This window comes from Polypterus senegalus, chromosome 10, assembly GCF_016835505.1.
Source record: "Polypterus senegalus isolate Bchr_013 chromosome 10, ASM1683550v1, whole genome shotgun sequence".
NCBI lineage: Eukaryota > Metazoa > Chordata > Cladistia > Polypteriformes > Polypteridae > Polypterus > Polypterus senegalus.
In genome coordinates this window covers 161,827,558-161,843,232 of record NC_053163.1, presented here as the reverse complement: position 1 = coordinate 161,843,232, position 15,675 = coordinate 161,827,558, and the positions used below count along the sequence as shown (strand labels likewise).

The following is a 15,675-nucleotide window of genomic DNA, read 5'->3' as shown; positions in this document are numbered from 1 at the left end:
GTTTCTGCATAGATCAACATGGCAGTCAGTGAAACAATGGTGCAAGCCAGTGTCCTCCTCTAGAACAAGTAGCGTAAACACATTTACTTTGGTCCAACACTAGTATTGTGGCCAGCTATCAAAACGTACCTGATTAGAAACCAATGTCCCCAGAAGTCGCTAATTTTCAAAGGAAGCAGACCACATCGTGTGGAGATGAGACACTAAATCAGAGCAGTCTGACTGTTTAGCCAGGCAGGTAAATATTTATGTCCTGTAGATAACCATCAACAATAACCTGCTGTAGAAATTTCCAGAAGTTCTGCCTATTCTTTAAAACACTGGTTTATAGCCCACTACACTAAGCAACACGCAGAAATGTCATTTTCTTTAGAATACTGAATTCTGGCCCATTCATTACACATACAGTCGTCAAGTTTGACATATTCATTTTCCAAGTATAATGACAAAGTCCTGCCAGCCCATTTCTATACAATGCATACTGGAATCGATTTGATGAATAAGAACTAAACCAGGCCAAGCAAGTGTCTGACGGCCCATTCATGTCATTTACCAGCCCATATAATAGAATGGTCACTGGTGTCAAACACTACACTTAAATCTAACAACATAATTTACTTCATTGTGCGTTCAATCGCCCCCCCTTCACAACACGAGCAGCGTCATACATCCCGCAAGAAAGAGATTTAACCAGGCCCGGGGCAGGAAATAAAGGACAAATATTGTTTTTACAAAAGTGTGAAAGTAAAAGTGAATATAATGCTGTCCTGCGGTGGGTTGGCGTCCTGCTCAGGATTTGTTCCTGCTTTGCCCCCTAATGTTGCTTGATGAAGGTAGCTATGAGGATTGTGCAGACGTTTTGTTTAATTCTTCATTTTTATAAGTGACTATAGGGCAGCACGGTGGCACAGTGGGTAGCGCTGCTGCCTTGCAGTTAGGAGACCCGAGTTCGCTGAGTTTGCATGTTCTCCCCGTGTCTGCGTGGGTTTCCTCCCACAGTCCAAAGATATGCAGGTTAGGTGCACTGATGATCCTAAATTGACCCTACTGTGTGCTTGGTGTGTGTGTGTGTGTGCCCTGGTGTTGGCTGGTGCCTTGTGCCCTGTGTTGGCTGGCATTGGCTCCAGCAGACCCCCGTGACCTTGTAGTTCGGATATGACGGGTTGAATAATGGATGGATGGATGGATAAGTGACTGTTACGTAACTGTGGATTTGGTATGTGTGTGTTTTGTTTGTGTGCTTATCTGTTTATTTTATTCTGGCCTAGACAAACATGACGAATGCCTTATTTTTATTTTAATGCACGCTGCAGTCTTCAGAGACTTTGCTTGTGGTTGCCATCTAAGGTGGAACGTGTGACAGTACGAAGGTTGGTGTTGTGCACCTCCAGGTTGTCCAAGATCGTGGATCCTGTCTGAGAGTGTGTCTATGTATGTGTGTTTGTAACAGAATTTCGAGATAACAGTTTTGCTTCTCCCAACAGATTCTGAGTTTGGACTCAGCTTTAAGGCCCGGGTGCAGGACAGTTCGGCTTTCGGGTTTTGACCTTTCCCTTCGTTTAACTAGTAGAATTTTTGCCTCTGCCATTTCCTGGCCCTTTTCAAGAAAAATACTCCTGACTTGTCAGTTGTGGCAGAAGAGTAGTGTGGCCATCAGCTATTGTTGACTGAAGTAATAAATCTATAAATATAAAATTCTTTTCGTGTTTGAAACAGAAATCACGTATGACCACAACAGTCAGGTTACACAGAGAAAGTGAGACAGAAGCAGATCGAGAGAGAGGACGTATTGCAGGCCCGCTGATCAACGTATACGACAATCACAATTGACGGCCTCACAAACACCCGAACAACGTGCTGAACAGAATCGATTTCGACGCATGTACTATTCACAGGCTACCACGTCACGCAGGCGTCAGGGTCTGTATATGGGGGATTCAATTATAACATTGAAAAAGATTATTGCCTATATCCAAAAGTTACAATAGGAGAAATGGACATCATGTGTGAGTACCGCCAAGCACAGAGGGTTACATTTGAATCACGTGGGATGTGGTGTTCAGATGGCAACGTGAAATGAACACCTGTGACGGACAACCGTGTCCCATGCCCGGCCGGGACGCCCCTGCTGCATGTGTTCCGGGGGAGCCACCACAGACAGCTCAATACCTCCTGCGGGACGCTTGGTGGCAGCCTCCCTGGCCGATGTTCGTTTCCCAGTCTCCCGCGTGGCTCCATGGGGCATGGAGTCCTCCACAACCTGGTTGGGAGATGGGGTGGCCGCTAGGGGGTCCTGCCGAGAGCCAACAACCTGGATGGACGAGTTATCAGCCCCACCCGGAGGTGCAATCAGGACCAGCTGGTCAAGCACCAGCTGGTATAAAACGGGCCAGCCTCCCTTTATTCGAGGCCAGAATCGGGAGGAAGAGGACGAGGTAGCCTGGGAGGAGTGGTGGTGCCAGGAAGGGTAGTTTGAGCTCTGTATAAAGTGTTTTGGGACTGTGTTGTGTCTGTGGGACACGGGGAAGATGTGCGCCCACGGGCGAAGAAAAAATAAAAAGCCTATTTGTTTTACACGTGCCTCTGCGTAAGTCTGTGCCGGGTCGGGCGCTATATAGCGCCTTTAACACGCCTTTCTACAGAGCATTAGGAAATACAATTCGTGTTTTCAGATGACATCGTTTGGCACCACGGCTGCTACCGAGGAGTCTGGCTTTATGCCGACATTTCAAATCTATCATAGAATTGGGTCGTTAATGCCGTTACCTCATGAGAGCCACAATTCTTCCCCTTCCACTCAGTGAGCGAAACCTCTGGGTAATCTGCTAGTAATAAATGAAAAATCAAACGAGCCCCCAATTAGTGTAATGGTTGATTGTCTGCACTTGTGTCAATTTTAGTTACGCTCCATAAGATCTCCTTCTGTGCCCACACCACGCTGTCGCATGTAAACTTGTATTAAAAACACTACCCAGTCGACCGTAGCCTCTCTGTCTGCCACCACAGGGAAACTTCTGTAAAGCCTGACTTTCTGTGCCCTCTCTTCTAGGTTATGAGGAAGTCATCAGGATTCCAAAGGGGTCCGTGCACATCGTCATCCAGGAGCTCAATGTCTCTCTTAACTACTTGGGTGAGTCTTTTTCTTATCTTGTACGCGGTGTCTGTTTTATGTGCCTTTCTGCCCCTGGCATTGTCACTCTTTGTTGCTGCCTGTGGCCACGTTTGAAGATTGAGCTGGCACCCTTGTGGCGTAACAACCCAGAGTCTTAGCCAGTAGGCCACAATACAAGGAGAAATCCTTTAAAATGAGTGTTGTGGTGAGAGTTGATGGCTCATTCACAGGTTCCATTCTGGTCAAGTGACTCTTTTATGTGGTGCCACCTCAGCTAGTTACCGTATGTCAAGAGCTACATGCACTAAGACAGCAATAGAATAATATTGGGAGGACCTGAAAGGAGGAGAGCCGAAGAGAGTCATACTTAGCAGTCACCGCACCTCAGGTAAAAAGGGAAAAACCTTATCCAGCTGACCAAGTAATGGAGATAAAGCGGGAGATGAGGAGAGGAGAGGAGAGGAGAAGGAAGGCGTTACAGCGGGAGGCCAATCTGGAGGAAACGACCAACGCCTCATATGTGTTGTGTGGTCATCAGTGGAAGGGAAGCTGGGCAATGTGGCAAAAAATGTGATCACGGTAAGGCTTTTCATATCAGTCGATGTCACTCGAGTCACTGCTTAGCCACTCCAAGGCTCTCGCTTTAGAATACGAACAATAAAAAGTAGCCACAAATTAAAGAGACGGCAAATTGGAACCAAACTTGAATCAATGAATGAAATGGAAAACATCAAGAGAAATGCTTTCAAGTGCGTTCAAGAACGGCAAAATGTAAAGTGGCAGCGAGTGGGATTCCAGAAGCCTCCGTGCGCAGCTCAGTCCTTATGCAGGGTCTTTATCAAATGTGATCAGCAAGCAGACTGACAAAAGACTTTACACACAAGATGGAGCGCACTGTTCACTACACGACTAAAGCATACATTACACTTAGAACAGGAGCTGAACTTCTCTCACATATACAAATTTAAGTTAATGGCAAAAAGAACAAGAGAGAGAAGAAGATTGAAAAACAGTCGGGTAAATAAAAGTACGTTCTAGTGTCGTATACTTAAACTGCGAACAGAAGCTAACGTGCTCTGCTTTGTGTTTGTGAACGAAGATAAAACACTAAACTGTGCTCATCCCTAATAGCATCAAATCCGGGCGAGGAAGACCAGCCTGTCTGTCTGTTCGGGTGTCAAAGCTGCCCTGTCAGTATTCGCTCCTGCACTAAACGCCAAGCTGATTACCGTGCCGCGTGCAGACTTACTCTGGAGAACGGCGCCAGTGCGGTTTGTCTGCAGTGACTGGGGATGAGTTTGACGTTTCTGGAGTCTGTGACGGTGAGCACTCGCATTCTGGATCTTCTGTGGCATGGCAGACCTTTAATTGCCAAAGGACCACCGTACCGCTACTGTCTTTTCACCTCGTTCATCCATGAGGTGCTCTTCTTTAACTGTGGCTGCTGAGCTGTTACTTGCTGTACTGCCACTTAAAGAGTCCACTGCATGAACATTCATCCCTGCCATGACGCTTGAGTATCCGGAACAGTAGCATGTGGTGTGCTCTGCCATCCCAGCCAACCTTGCTGTGCCTTGTTGTCATTTAGTGCATGGCACATGATTGGCTAATGCGTGCGATCAAGTTGCTCTCCTTATCAAAGTTTCTCATTTTCGGATCATTTCAATTTTATTTGACAATAAGTGTACCAATCGTTTACATCACTGAGCCTTAGGTGGGCGAGACCACATGGCGTAGCCGCTCCTCTCACCGGGTCAGTAATGGCTGGCATTGTAACTGAGGTGTCAGTGTGCTCAGAGGCCGATCCATCCCAGTAGTCTGTGGGTTTTATTAAAGAAGTACTCCTCCCAAAACTGAGAATTATTGGATTTGTGGCTTACCCTTTGTTTGCAGTTATGAGCAAAAGCAAATTCTATTCTCATTATTCTGTTTGCTGTCAAGTACACCACAATAGTGCGTGGAGCGCTTGATGGACGATGGTCAGCCAGTGTCAGCTTATTTATAGAGGACATGCAAAACAACAGCAGTAATGCTGGATGGAGCCAAAGAGCTTTACAATAAAATACACAACAGTCAGAAATACAACAAGAAAACACAATAGAAACAAACAAATGACTGTGAGGAAGGAACCATCAGTATCACCGATAGGCACAGAATGCTAGAGAATAGAAATGCGTCTTCAATCTCGTATTAAACAGTTTGGGTTCTGGACAGTCCGTCCCATATTTCTCATTCTTTTTCTGTTATTACCTCGTGTTGTTTATTGTGATGGAAAAGAAAAATCGTTAATCTCAAGTTTTTATGGAGAACAAAGATAACCAGGCCCTGACCCAGTAGGCTTCTATGGGGACCAACACTGAACAAACGGCACAATAATCTCCATTTACTTACGTATTTGTTTATATAGGCTGTGAGAAAACCACTAGGGGTGTGCCAGCCACCCAACCCGACACAGACAGGCACGTGAGGCACACTTGGAAAAACAAATACATGTTTTATTTCTCTTCACCTGTGGGCAACACCTTCCCTGTTCGCACAGACACAACACAGTCCAAGCACTAAGCACAAAAGCACACAACTCTTCTCTTCTCCACCACTGCTCTCCAGTAAGCTTTGTCTCCCTCCTCCTGACTCAGGCTCCTCAAATAGTGGCTGCTGGCTCCTTTCACCATAGACACATATAGATAGACGCCACATTCACTGTGCACTGTGATACGTCAGCACGTCCGCCATATTGTGAGTGGCAAAAGTACCATTTAAACTAATGCAGGTAGACGTGGAGAGCAGGTTTAATGATTAAAAAACAATAACGTTTAAAACTGTATCGTTTACATATAACAGATTTTGGCAAATTGTTTACATGCAATTATTTATATCCATTTATATACTAATAATGGCAATTATTTAATAATAATAATAATAATAATAATAATACATCCATCCATTATCCAATAATAATAATAATTATTATTAGTATCATAATGTAATAAAAATACAATAATAATAATATTATTAATATTATTATTATAATTATTATTACTATTATTATTAAATAATTCCTCCCGTATAAGTCACATTTCTCAGACTGTCTTCTTCCATCTCCGACACATTTCTAGACGTCGTCCTGTTCTTATCCAGCACTGTACTGAAGTATCGCTCAATGCCCGAGTCACCTCACCTATAGATTACTGTAATGCTATTCTAGCTGACGTCCCACACAAACGTATCCATCGCTTACAACTTCTTCAAATTCTTCTGCCAGGTTGATAACCTGCTGCTCTAAATCCACTGAACACATCACACCGATGCTCTCTCGACTTCACTGACTCCCTCTTGACGACTGAATACGACACACAATCCCGCTCTTGACATTTCAAGCTCTCCACACCTCGCTGATCTCCTCCAGACTGGCACTCCTCTCCTCACTCAGATCCTCACCTGCAGCTCGACTTTCTGTGCCACACGTCAGACTCGGTGCTATGGCAGCTCGAGGGTCTCTCCTGGTGCTCCTCGACTCCTGAATTCTCTTCTCTCTCATACACGTCAGCTCGATTCAATAACACAGTTTAAAACTTCTCTTTTCAAGCTGGCATACCAATTGTGACGTTGGCACTGTTACTGCCAGTTATCTTTGTTTGTTTGCTAATTATTGCTTTTTGATTTATTGTTCTTTTGTTTTTATTTTACTAATGTTGTTTCATTTTATTGTAAGGCGACCTTGAGTGCTCAGATTCTAAAACGTGATTTTCTGATGGCCACATATAACCACCACAAGTGTTCAGCCTTACCTATGAAGTGTAATCCCTGTGATCTGGTTTGGAGCGCACAGCGGTTTGTAATCCCAAGCAGCACAGTATCCGTTACTTCACGCCACAGCAGTGCCACTCACAATATGGCGGTGACGTTGACGTACGATGCTGCTGGTCATGCGCCGTCTATGCCTTTTATAGCCCACCCAGAAGTGCTCCTGGTGCTTGATGATTTACTTCCGGGTGTGGGGGACGAACTGCCCATAAGGGCTAAGCAGCTCCTGCTGCAGCACCCCCTGGCGGCGCCCATGGATCCCAACAGGGCTGCACCAAACTCCAACTCCCATGGAGCCCTGCGGGAGTCCGAGGCACCGCTGTAACCCAGAGGGGTTGCCATCTAGCGTCCCTGGGGAGGTAACACTCTGGCCACACTTGCTCCCCCGGTCTTCTCAACGTGGAGGCATCCCAGCTGGGCAAGGGCCCGGCCACACGCCACAAGGCATATGTTCACAAAGCGTCCAATGTCTGCTAAAATATTGTTACATAAACCACGTTCAGAAAATCCTGTCACGAACTTCAAACTCAAACAGGATCAACTTTGAATGGAGGGCACTTCTTAACTCTTCGCCTCTTTCTTTGGTCATTCATTGGTTACCCTGTCATTTCACGTGAGGTCGTCATGGCACAGCGTGGTCTACAACAGGAGTTCAATTAGAGATGAAATGTTTTAAGAGAAGCCAGTGAACACATTAGCAGGTAGAAAGTGTACCTGCGCATATCTGAGGCTCTTCAGCAAGCAGAAGATCAATTCAGTGGTTCAGTTTCACAAACCGCTGTTGTGGCGTAATAACCGTTGAGCGACGAGAGTGATGAGGGTCTTCAGTTCAAAAGCTCGATCTCATTGTTCAGTCAGTCAGTCAAGAGTAATGGCAGCAGCAAGTCTCACTCGGCACCTCCACTGCTACGCCATAGAAGCCGAACAGAAAGTAATATGAAAATGTCCAGTTGGGCCATCCCTTCATTCCATCGTCACTTCCATTCATCTCTATGTATATAAAATCCAACGTCTGTCTGTATGTCTGTCCATTTTTCACGAGAGACCTACTTCACGGATTTAGATCATTTTTTTTCTCTAGAATTTGCTTGAACATTCCGGTTGATTTTGCGACTTCTCTCAGAGTTCGCTTGCAGGAGCGAGACGTTCACACTAATGTGAGACAGCGGGTGTGGGCCGAGGGGAGTGGGGAGCGTGATGTCAGGAGTGGGCGGGGCCCTCCTCACTGTCCTGTTTCACTAATACATGGGCGGAGCCACAGGGGGGGTCGCTAGCCACCAATAAGCAAACAGTCATCGTGTCCTCTGCTTGGACGAAGGACAATGGAGTACGAAGTGAGCTTTCTGCAGGTGAGTGTGGACTGCAATGCCAGGCCTCTTTAGGTGCCACGGTGCCATCCCCATTAGCAGTGCTCTCACAATCGGCCTCTGATGCCTCCTCAGTCTCCTTCATTGTCAGTAACCTGCCTTTGTGAATTGTGTTTCTAGTGCTAAAAAGTGACAGGGACGAGTACTTCATCAACGGGAAGCTGACCATAGACACTCCCCGCACGTTTGACATCGCCGGGACCACCTTCCACTATCAGCGGCCTGTGGATGAACCGGAAACACTTGAAGCACTGGGTCCCACCAATGTCACCCTCATTGTCATGGTAACTCGTTTCTCTGAATGACGCAGTAATCTGGTGGCTGTGCACTACTGGTTTTCACAATTATTTTTTAACTGTATTTCTTTTTGGGACATGCCTGTCACATTTATGCAAAAACAGAGACGTGCAGATCATGACGCAGTGACGTTTCTTCTCCAGCATTCGAGACTGAACAAAACTTCTGGTTTGTCAGCACATTAGGGCGATTATGACGAGAACAGGCCATTCAGGCCTCCAGCCATCCTTGGCCGCATATTTCAGTCTGTCATCGATTGTGGATTTTCTGTACGTCGAAATTCACCGTCTCTCCTCTTGACCTGTTGAATGGCCTAACGTTCTCGTATAGAATTCAGAGCGACTTCAGTCCCTCGATTCCTACTGTCACACGATGTTTCTCCGTGGCCATAGACTTCAGACTGATGTGAATAAAAAGCCTGCAGGCCCATCCTAGCTCTTCTCGCAGACTTTCTTAATTGTTTTACAATTTGGCCTTGAAATGATTTGGGCAGGTCAGTTCCTAGCTGTCCCAAGTAGCCCCCATTTTGTTGACCGTGGCTTCATCTACTACTTTAGAGATGGTTTCCTGGCCCGGACTCGTCAATCACTTTCTGCTTGTGCCCTTGATCCGAGTGTCTGCAGAATTCATACCTTTGTTGCAATGCGGGGAGCCGCAGTTTATATCGCTTTGTACTAAATCAACATTCCTAGCCCTGGCTGTTGTTATCTCCTTAATCACATTGGATCCTTTCACAAGAATGTAGCGCACTGGTTGACATTTTGGCATCAAAGCTTCACTCAGCGGCCCACCAAAGAGGTAAACTACACACTCACAGAATTTTCAGTTCAGTCCCGGGACCCCCTGTGGCTGCAGGTTGTTTTTTTAATCTGGAACTCCGGCCTTAAATTAAGCCAGCAGTTGCAGTTTCTCCTATTTGCTATTTTCATCCAAAAATTCCAAAAGTGGGTTTACTAAATTTCAGAAGGTATTTAGCAAGAGCTGTGATAATTTGGCACAATTATCTGGAATTGAAATGTTTCCTAATGTGTACTTATACAGGTGCTCTGGTTATTTACTAAGGAGCTCGCGGCGGCCCTGCAGCATTCAGTGATGTCTGCCACCTTGGCTACTCCACGCCTTGTCAATTGGCTTTACATGAGAATACAATTAAGAGAGCAAACTCCACAGCAAAAAGAGAAATTGGAAAACAGCAAAGAGCGTGAAAGTGATGGCAGCAATGCACACATTTCTTATGAATGGAAATCTTAGATAGATAGATAGAATGAAAGGCACTATATAATAGATAGATAGATAGATAGATAGATAGATAGATAGATAGATAGATAGATAGATAGATAGATAGATAGATAGATAGATAGAAATGAGGTATACCAGACAATAACTTTGTCTAATGTTAACGTTTACCCCACCGGGTGGAATTGAAGAGTCGCATAGTGTGGGGTCTCCTCAGTCTGTCACTGAAGCTGCTCCTCTGTCTGGAGATGATCCTGTGCAGTGGATGCAGTGGATTCTCCATGATTGACAGGAGTCTGCTCAGCGCCCATCGCTCTGCCATGCATGTCAGACTGTCCAGCTCCGTGCCTACTATAGAGCCTGCCTTCCTCACCAGTTTGTCCCTCTTCTTTATGCTGCCTTCCCAACACACCACCACGTAGAAGAGGGCGCTCGCCCCAACCGTCTGATAGAACATCTGCAGCATCTTATTGCAGATGTTGAAGGACATCAGTCTTCTAATGAAGTATAGTTGTCTCTGTCCTCTATTGCACAGATCATCAGTATTGGCAGTCCAGTCCAGTTTGTCATCCAGCTGCACTCCCAGGTATTTATAGGTCTGCACCCTCTGCACAGTCACCTCTGATGATCACAGGGTCCATGAGGGGCCTGGGCCTCCTAAAATCCACCTCCAGCTCCTTGGTCTTGCTGGTGTTCAGGTGTAGGTGGTTTGAGTCGCACCATTTAACAAAGTCCTTGATTAAACTTCTGTGATTTTTTGTTTTGAATGCAGAATAAGTGAAGAATTTGAAAAAGACCAACTAATTAAACAAGGTGATCATTTAGAGTTGAAATACTCCCTGATTATGAAGCGGACTGAAACAATAGCCCGCCGCCACAGTGGGCTCCCTGGAATGAGCTTGAGAAGCACTGTTATACTGTGGATTCACAAAGTATGTGGTCCCCTTTACTTTCTGCAAACTTCACCGTTTTGTTGATTTCATTTTAATTAGATAAATCTGCCAATCAATCTACACTCTGTAATTCTAAAAACTGCAATCTCTCATTCATAGAAGCATGCAGACCCCCTAAGAAAGACACTATATTGCGCCCGACCTGACACAGACTTGACACGGGAGGCACCTATAAAAGCCAAGAAACTTTTATTTTTTTCACCTTTGAGGCACGTCTTCTCCGTGAACCCCAAAGGCAATACACAGTCCTAAGTGCAGCACTGAGCACCACCAAAACACTCTTCTCTCTTCTCTCTTCTCTCTTCTCTTGTCTCTCTTCTCTCGTCTCTCGTCTCTCTTCTCTCTCTCTCGTCTCTCTTCTCTCTTCTCTTGTCTCTCTTCTCTCGTCTCTCTTCTCTCTTCTCTCTTCTCTCTCTCTCTTCTCTCTTCTCTCTTCTCTCTCTCTCGTCTCTCTCTCTCTACTCTCTCTCTCTCTCTCTTCTCTCTACTCCTCTCTCTCGTCTCTCTTCTCTCTTCTCTTGTCTCTCGTCTCTCGTCTCTCTCTCTCTTCTCTCTCGTCTCTCTTCTCTCTTCTCTCGTCTCTCTTCTTTCATCTCTCTTCTCTCTTCTCTCGTCTCCCACCACTCCTCCACAGCTTTGTCCTCCTTCCATCCGATTCTGGCCACTGAGTGGTGCTTGCTGGTTCCTTTTATGGCCCACCCAGAAGTTCTCCAGGTGCTTGATCACCAGTTTCCAATTGCACTCCCAGGTGGGGCTGAAGATTAGTCCAACTGGGCTCAGGGACCCATGCTACGCCACCCTGGCGGCCACCCCAGACCCCAACAGGGCTGTGGAGAACTCCATTTCCCATGAAGCCCTGCGAGAGGCAGGGGCTGCTCCCCCTGAATGCACATCAAAGGGGTGTCCCGGCTGGGCCTGGGACCCGGCCATCCATCACAACCCTTAATTCAGCTCTTTGTAGAAGACCCTTTGACAGCAATTCTCTACAAGCTTTGCACACCTGTGTTTGGGCAGGTTATCCCATTTTTTCCTGGCAGATCCTCTCAAACTCAATTAGATTGGGATGGGAAGTGTCTGTGAACGGCCATCTTCAAGTCTCTCCACACGTGTTCTAAGGAGTTTAGGGCTGATCCACTCACGGACACGCGGAGACCTGCTCCAAAGCCTCTGCAGCACTAGTCTGGCTGTACGCCTTGGGTCATTGAGCCATCGCCCTAATCTGAGGTGATGTTCACTCTGGAGCAGCTCTTCTTCCAGGACCTCTTTAGATTTGACTGCATTTATCTTTCCATCAATTCTGGCCCGTCTTCTTGTCCCCACAGCACGATGCTGCTCCCACCCCCATGCCTCACAGTAGGGATGGCATTAGGCAGGGATTGAGAAGTGCCTCGTTTTTGCCAGGTGTAGTGCTTGGAGTTCTGCCCAAAGAACTCCATTTGTTGTCTGTCAGAGCAGATTCCTTTAAATGCCATTCGGCAAACTCCAAGTAGGCCGTCATCTGCCATTTATTTAAGAGTGGCTTCTGTCTGGCCATTTGATCATAGATGTCTGATGGATGGGGGGCTGCTGAGATGGTCGTCCTTCTCACAGGTCCCCCCTTCCTCAGCAAAGGGCTTTTGAATCTTTGTTAGAGTGACCATTGGGTTCTTGGTCACCTCCCTGACTAAAGCCACTCTGGCCTGGTTACTCGGTTTGATTCCAAATTTCTTCCATTTCTCAATTATTGAGGCTTCTGCGCTCCTGGGAACACTCAGGGCTTTACAGATGGTTTTATCATCGGGTAGAGGGGTCCAGTCATCGGATTGGCTGGTCTCAGCTGTGGAGTGGCCAATAGGGGGAGGCAGCTTGATGGCCGCGGTCTCCAAATGCCATTATGTGATGTCATCTACTGTGTTCTGTTCTCTGTGTTGTGTTGTGTTGTATTGACCCCCTTTTTCTTTTTGACACCCACTGCACACCCAGCCTACCTGGTAAGGGGGTCTGTCTTTGAACGGCCTTTCCCAAGGTTTCTTCCATTTTTTTCCCTACAAGGGTTTCCTTGTCTTCTTAGAGAGTCACGGCTGGGGGGCTGTCAAGAGGCAGGGTCTGTTCAAGCCCATTGCGGCCCTCCTTGTGTGACTTTGGGCTACACAACAATAAATGGTGTTGTATTCCTTGACCCCAATCTGTGCCACCCTACAGTTTGACCACAGAGGTCTTCATGACTTGTTTTTCGTCATGACATGCAGTGTGAATTGTGGGACCTTCTCTACACGGGCGCCTTTCTACACAATGACCAGTCAATTCAGTTTGCCACTCCAATCGAGTTCTCGCCACATCTGAAGGAGAATTAAAACAAGCAGGACTGAGTGGAGCCACAGCAGAGGGTCTGAATACTTTGAGGAATGAGAGATTTCAATTTTGAAAACATGTTTTCACATGGGCGGCACGGTGGCGCAGTGGGTGGCGCTGCTGCCACACAGTTAGGGGACCCGTCTGGGTTCACTTCCCGGGTTTCCTCCCACAGTCCAAAGACATGCAGGTTAGGTGTGTTGGCAATCCTAAATTGTCCCATGTGTGTGCCTGGTGTGTGTGCCCTGCAGTGGGCTGGCACCCTGCCCAGGGTTTGTTTCCTGCCTTGCGCCCTGGGATTGGCTCCAGCAGACCCTGTAGTTAGGATGGATGGATGTCTTCACACTGTCATGGGTTATTGAGTGTAGAGTGATAAACGCAAAATGTCACGTAAATCCATTTAAGATGAAACCTGCAACATAATAAAGTGTGCAGAAAATCAAGGGGGCTCAATACTTTTTGAACCCACTGTAGGTTTATGTGAAAAAGCCTCACGTTTTACAACATACCAATGTGTCATATGGTGCATGAACACAAGGGGGCACACTCTCACAGTCCTTTGCCACTGCTGATGCCAAGTCCTTCCCAGCTCATCCCCACACGTCACCGCAGCGTTCCTTTTCAGGTCATTGACACTAACAATAAGCCACACACGGGACACGTGCCAGAGACCCCCACATCAAGGTGGAGGCTAAGCTGTCACCCAGGTGACTTTGGGGAACGCCTGTAGAATTTCTACTTGATACACACAATGGTCATGAATGGCAGTACCAGGGGAGGGAGGTCCCTTTCTGTAAGCCACAGGACATGAATTGGGGTTCATTCTCAGCCAAATGGATTTGCTTTGAGTTGGCCTGATGGGGACTTCCTGAGGCCAGCTGGCTGTCATCTTAAGTCATCTTAAGTTTATGGGCACAGTCTTGTAAATTGCATGAGTAGGTTTGTGCCAATAAGAGATGCCTTCTTGGAGCTTTGACCATGGCTCTGTCTTCGATTGGCGTATTTCTTCTCGGTGTTTGGCTCGTTTCCTTTCATAACTATGTCACTCTTTTCTTTGTCAGGTGCTAGTGCGGGAGGAGAACCAAGGCATTCGCTACCAGTTCAACCCTCCTGTGTCCAACGCCTCGGAGAGCGCTTACTCTTGGCAGTACGCTGCTTGGAGCAGATGTTCTGCCGTTTGTGCCGGAGGTAGGTGGCATGGTGTCCGGCTGGTGTTCACTCTGGCAGTGTGACACACATTTACTGACTTGTCACCAGCTGTGCATATTCTTGGCCTGCGAGTAGCAGATTTGCAATGCAGAACTTGTATACTGGCCTGCCTTTGTAAATGATGAAATGGTATCAAAATGGTGGCAGCGGCCTTGAGATGTCAGAGATAAACTCAGATAAGATATGTGGAGACAAAAACATGAAGACGACGCTGCAGCGGTGAAGCCATTTTGAGCGCAATGTCAAAAAATCATCTGCTAGAACATTAAATCACAAGACGTGGAGAGCACAGCTGTCTTTATATCAACCTTAGCATGTCCTGAGAAGTGACGGGCCTGTAATGTGGACGTCTGCAGCAGTGATAAAACAACCGCAAGCTGTTAAGATAGATAGATAGATAGATAGATAGATAGATAATGTGAAAGGCACTATATAATGATAGATAGATAGAGTGAAGGGCACTATATGATAGATAGATAGATAGATAGATAGATAGATAGATAGATAGATAGATAATGTGAAAGGCACTATATGATAGATAGATAGATAGATAATGTGAAAGGCACTATATAATGATAGATAGATAGATAGATGTGAAAGACACTATATGATTGATACAAAGTAGATAGATAGATAGATAGATAGATGTGAAAGGCACTATATAATAGATAGATAGATAGATCGACAGTCCTATCTACCTGATTCTTCTAAAAAACATCAGGTCGAGTCTTGAAGGTCACTAAGGTCCTCCTGCCCACCACACTACTCGGTCACTCAGTCCATATCTCAGTGGTTCTCTGTATGTAGAAGAACTTCGAGTTTCCAGCCGTGTCCCCGTGTTCTTGATGAACTCGTTTTAAAGTCGCCGTCTCGATCCACTGGACTAATTCCCGTCATCATTTAAACACTTCAGTCAGGTCTCCTCTTCATCTCCTGTGTAGGCTCAGCTCTTCTAATCTTCATCTCTCATCCCCTGTAGCCCCCCATAATCAGGGAGTCATAAACTGCCCACCATACTCCAGATGAGGCCTCACCAGTGTGTTATAAAGCTGAGCAGAACCTCCTGTGACTTGTACTCCGCACATCAAGGCGCTATATAACCTGATAGTCTGTTAATGGCTACTCAACACTGTTTGACAGTTGATAGTTTAGAGTCCACTATGACTCCTAATCCTTCTCATAAGGTGGACTCTCGATGTTCAGACCCCCATTTTGTATTCAGACCTCACATTTTTACTTCCTGTGTGTAATTCTTTACATTTTCTGACATTAAATTTCGTTGTCCACAAATCTGCCGAAGCCTGTCTGCTGTCCACGTCCCTCTGTGATCATTCAATGGATTCTCTATGATCTGCCAATCCACCTA

At 46.2% G+C, this 15,675-nt stretch overlaps 1 protein-coding gene across 1 annotated transcript in view; it reads left to right on the top strand.

The window, feature by feature from the left end:
- LOC120538290 (A disintegrin and metalloproteinase with thrombospondin motifs 10-like) overlaps positions 1-15,675 on the top strand; it is a 161,334-nt gene that overhangs the window by 138,722 nt on the left and 6,937 nt on the right. Inside the window, exons 18-20 of the mRNA XM_039767753.1 lie at positions 3,050-3,130; positions 8,404-8,567; positions 14,162-14,288. Coding sequence (XP_039623687.1) covers positions 3,050-3,130; positions 8,404-8,567; positions 14,162-14,288 — 372 coding nt within the window. The remainder of the gene's footprint in view (positions 1-3,049; positions 3,131-8,403; positions 8,568-14,161; positions 14,289-15,675) is intronic.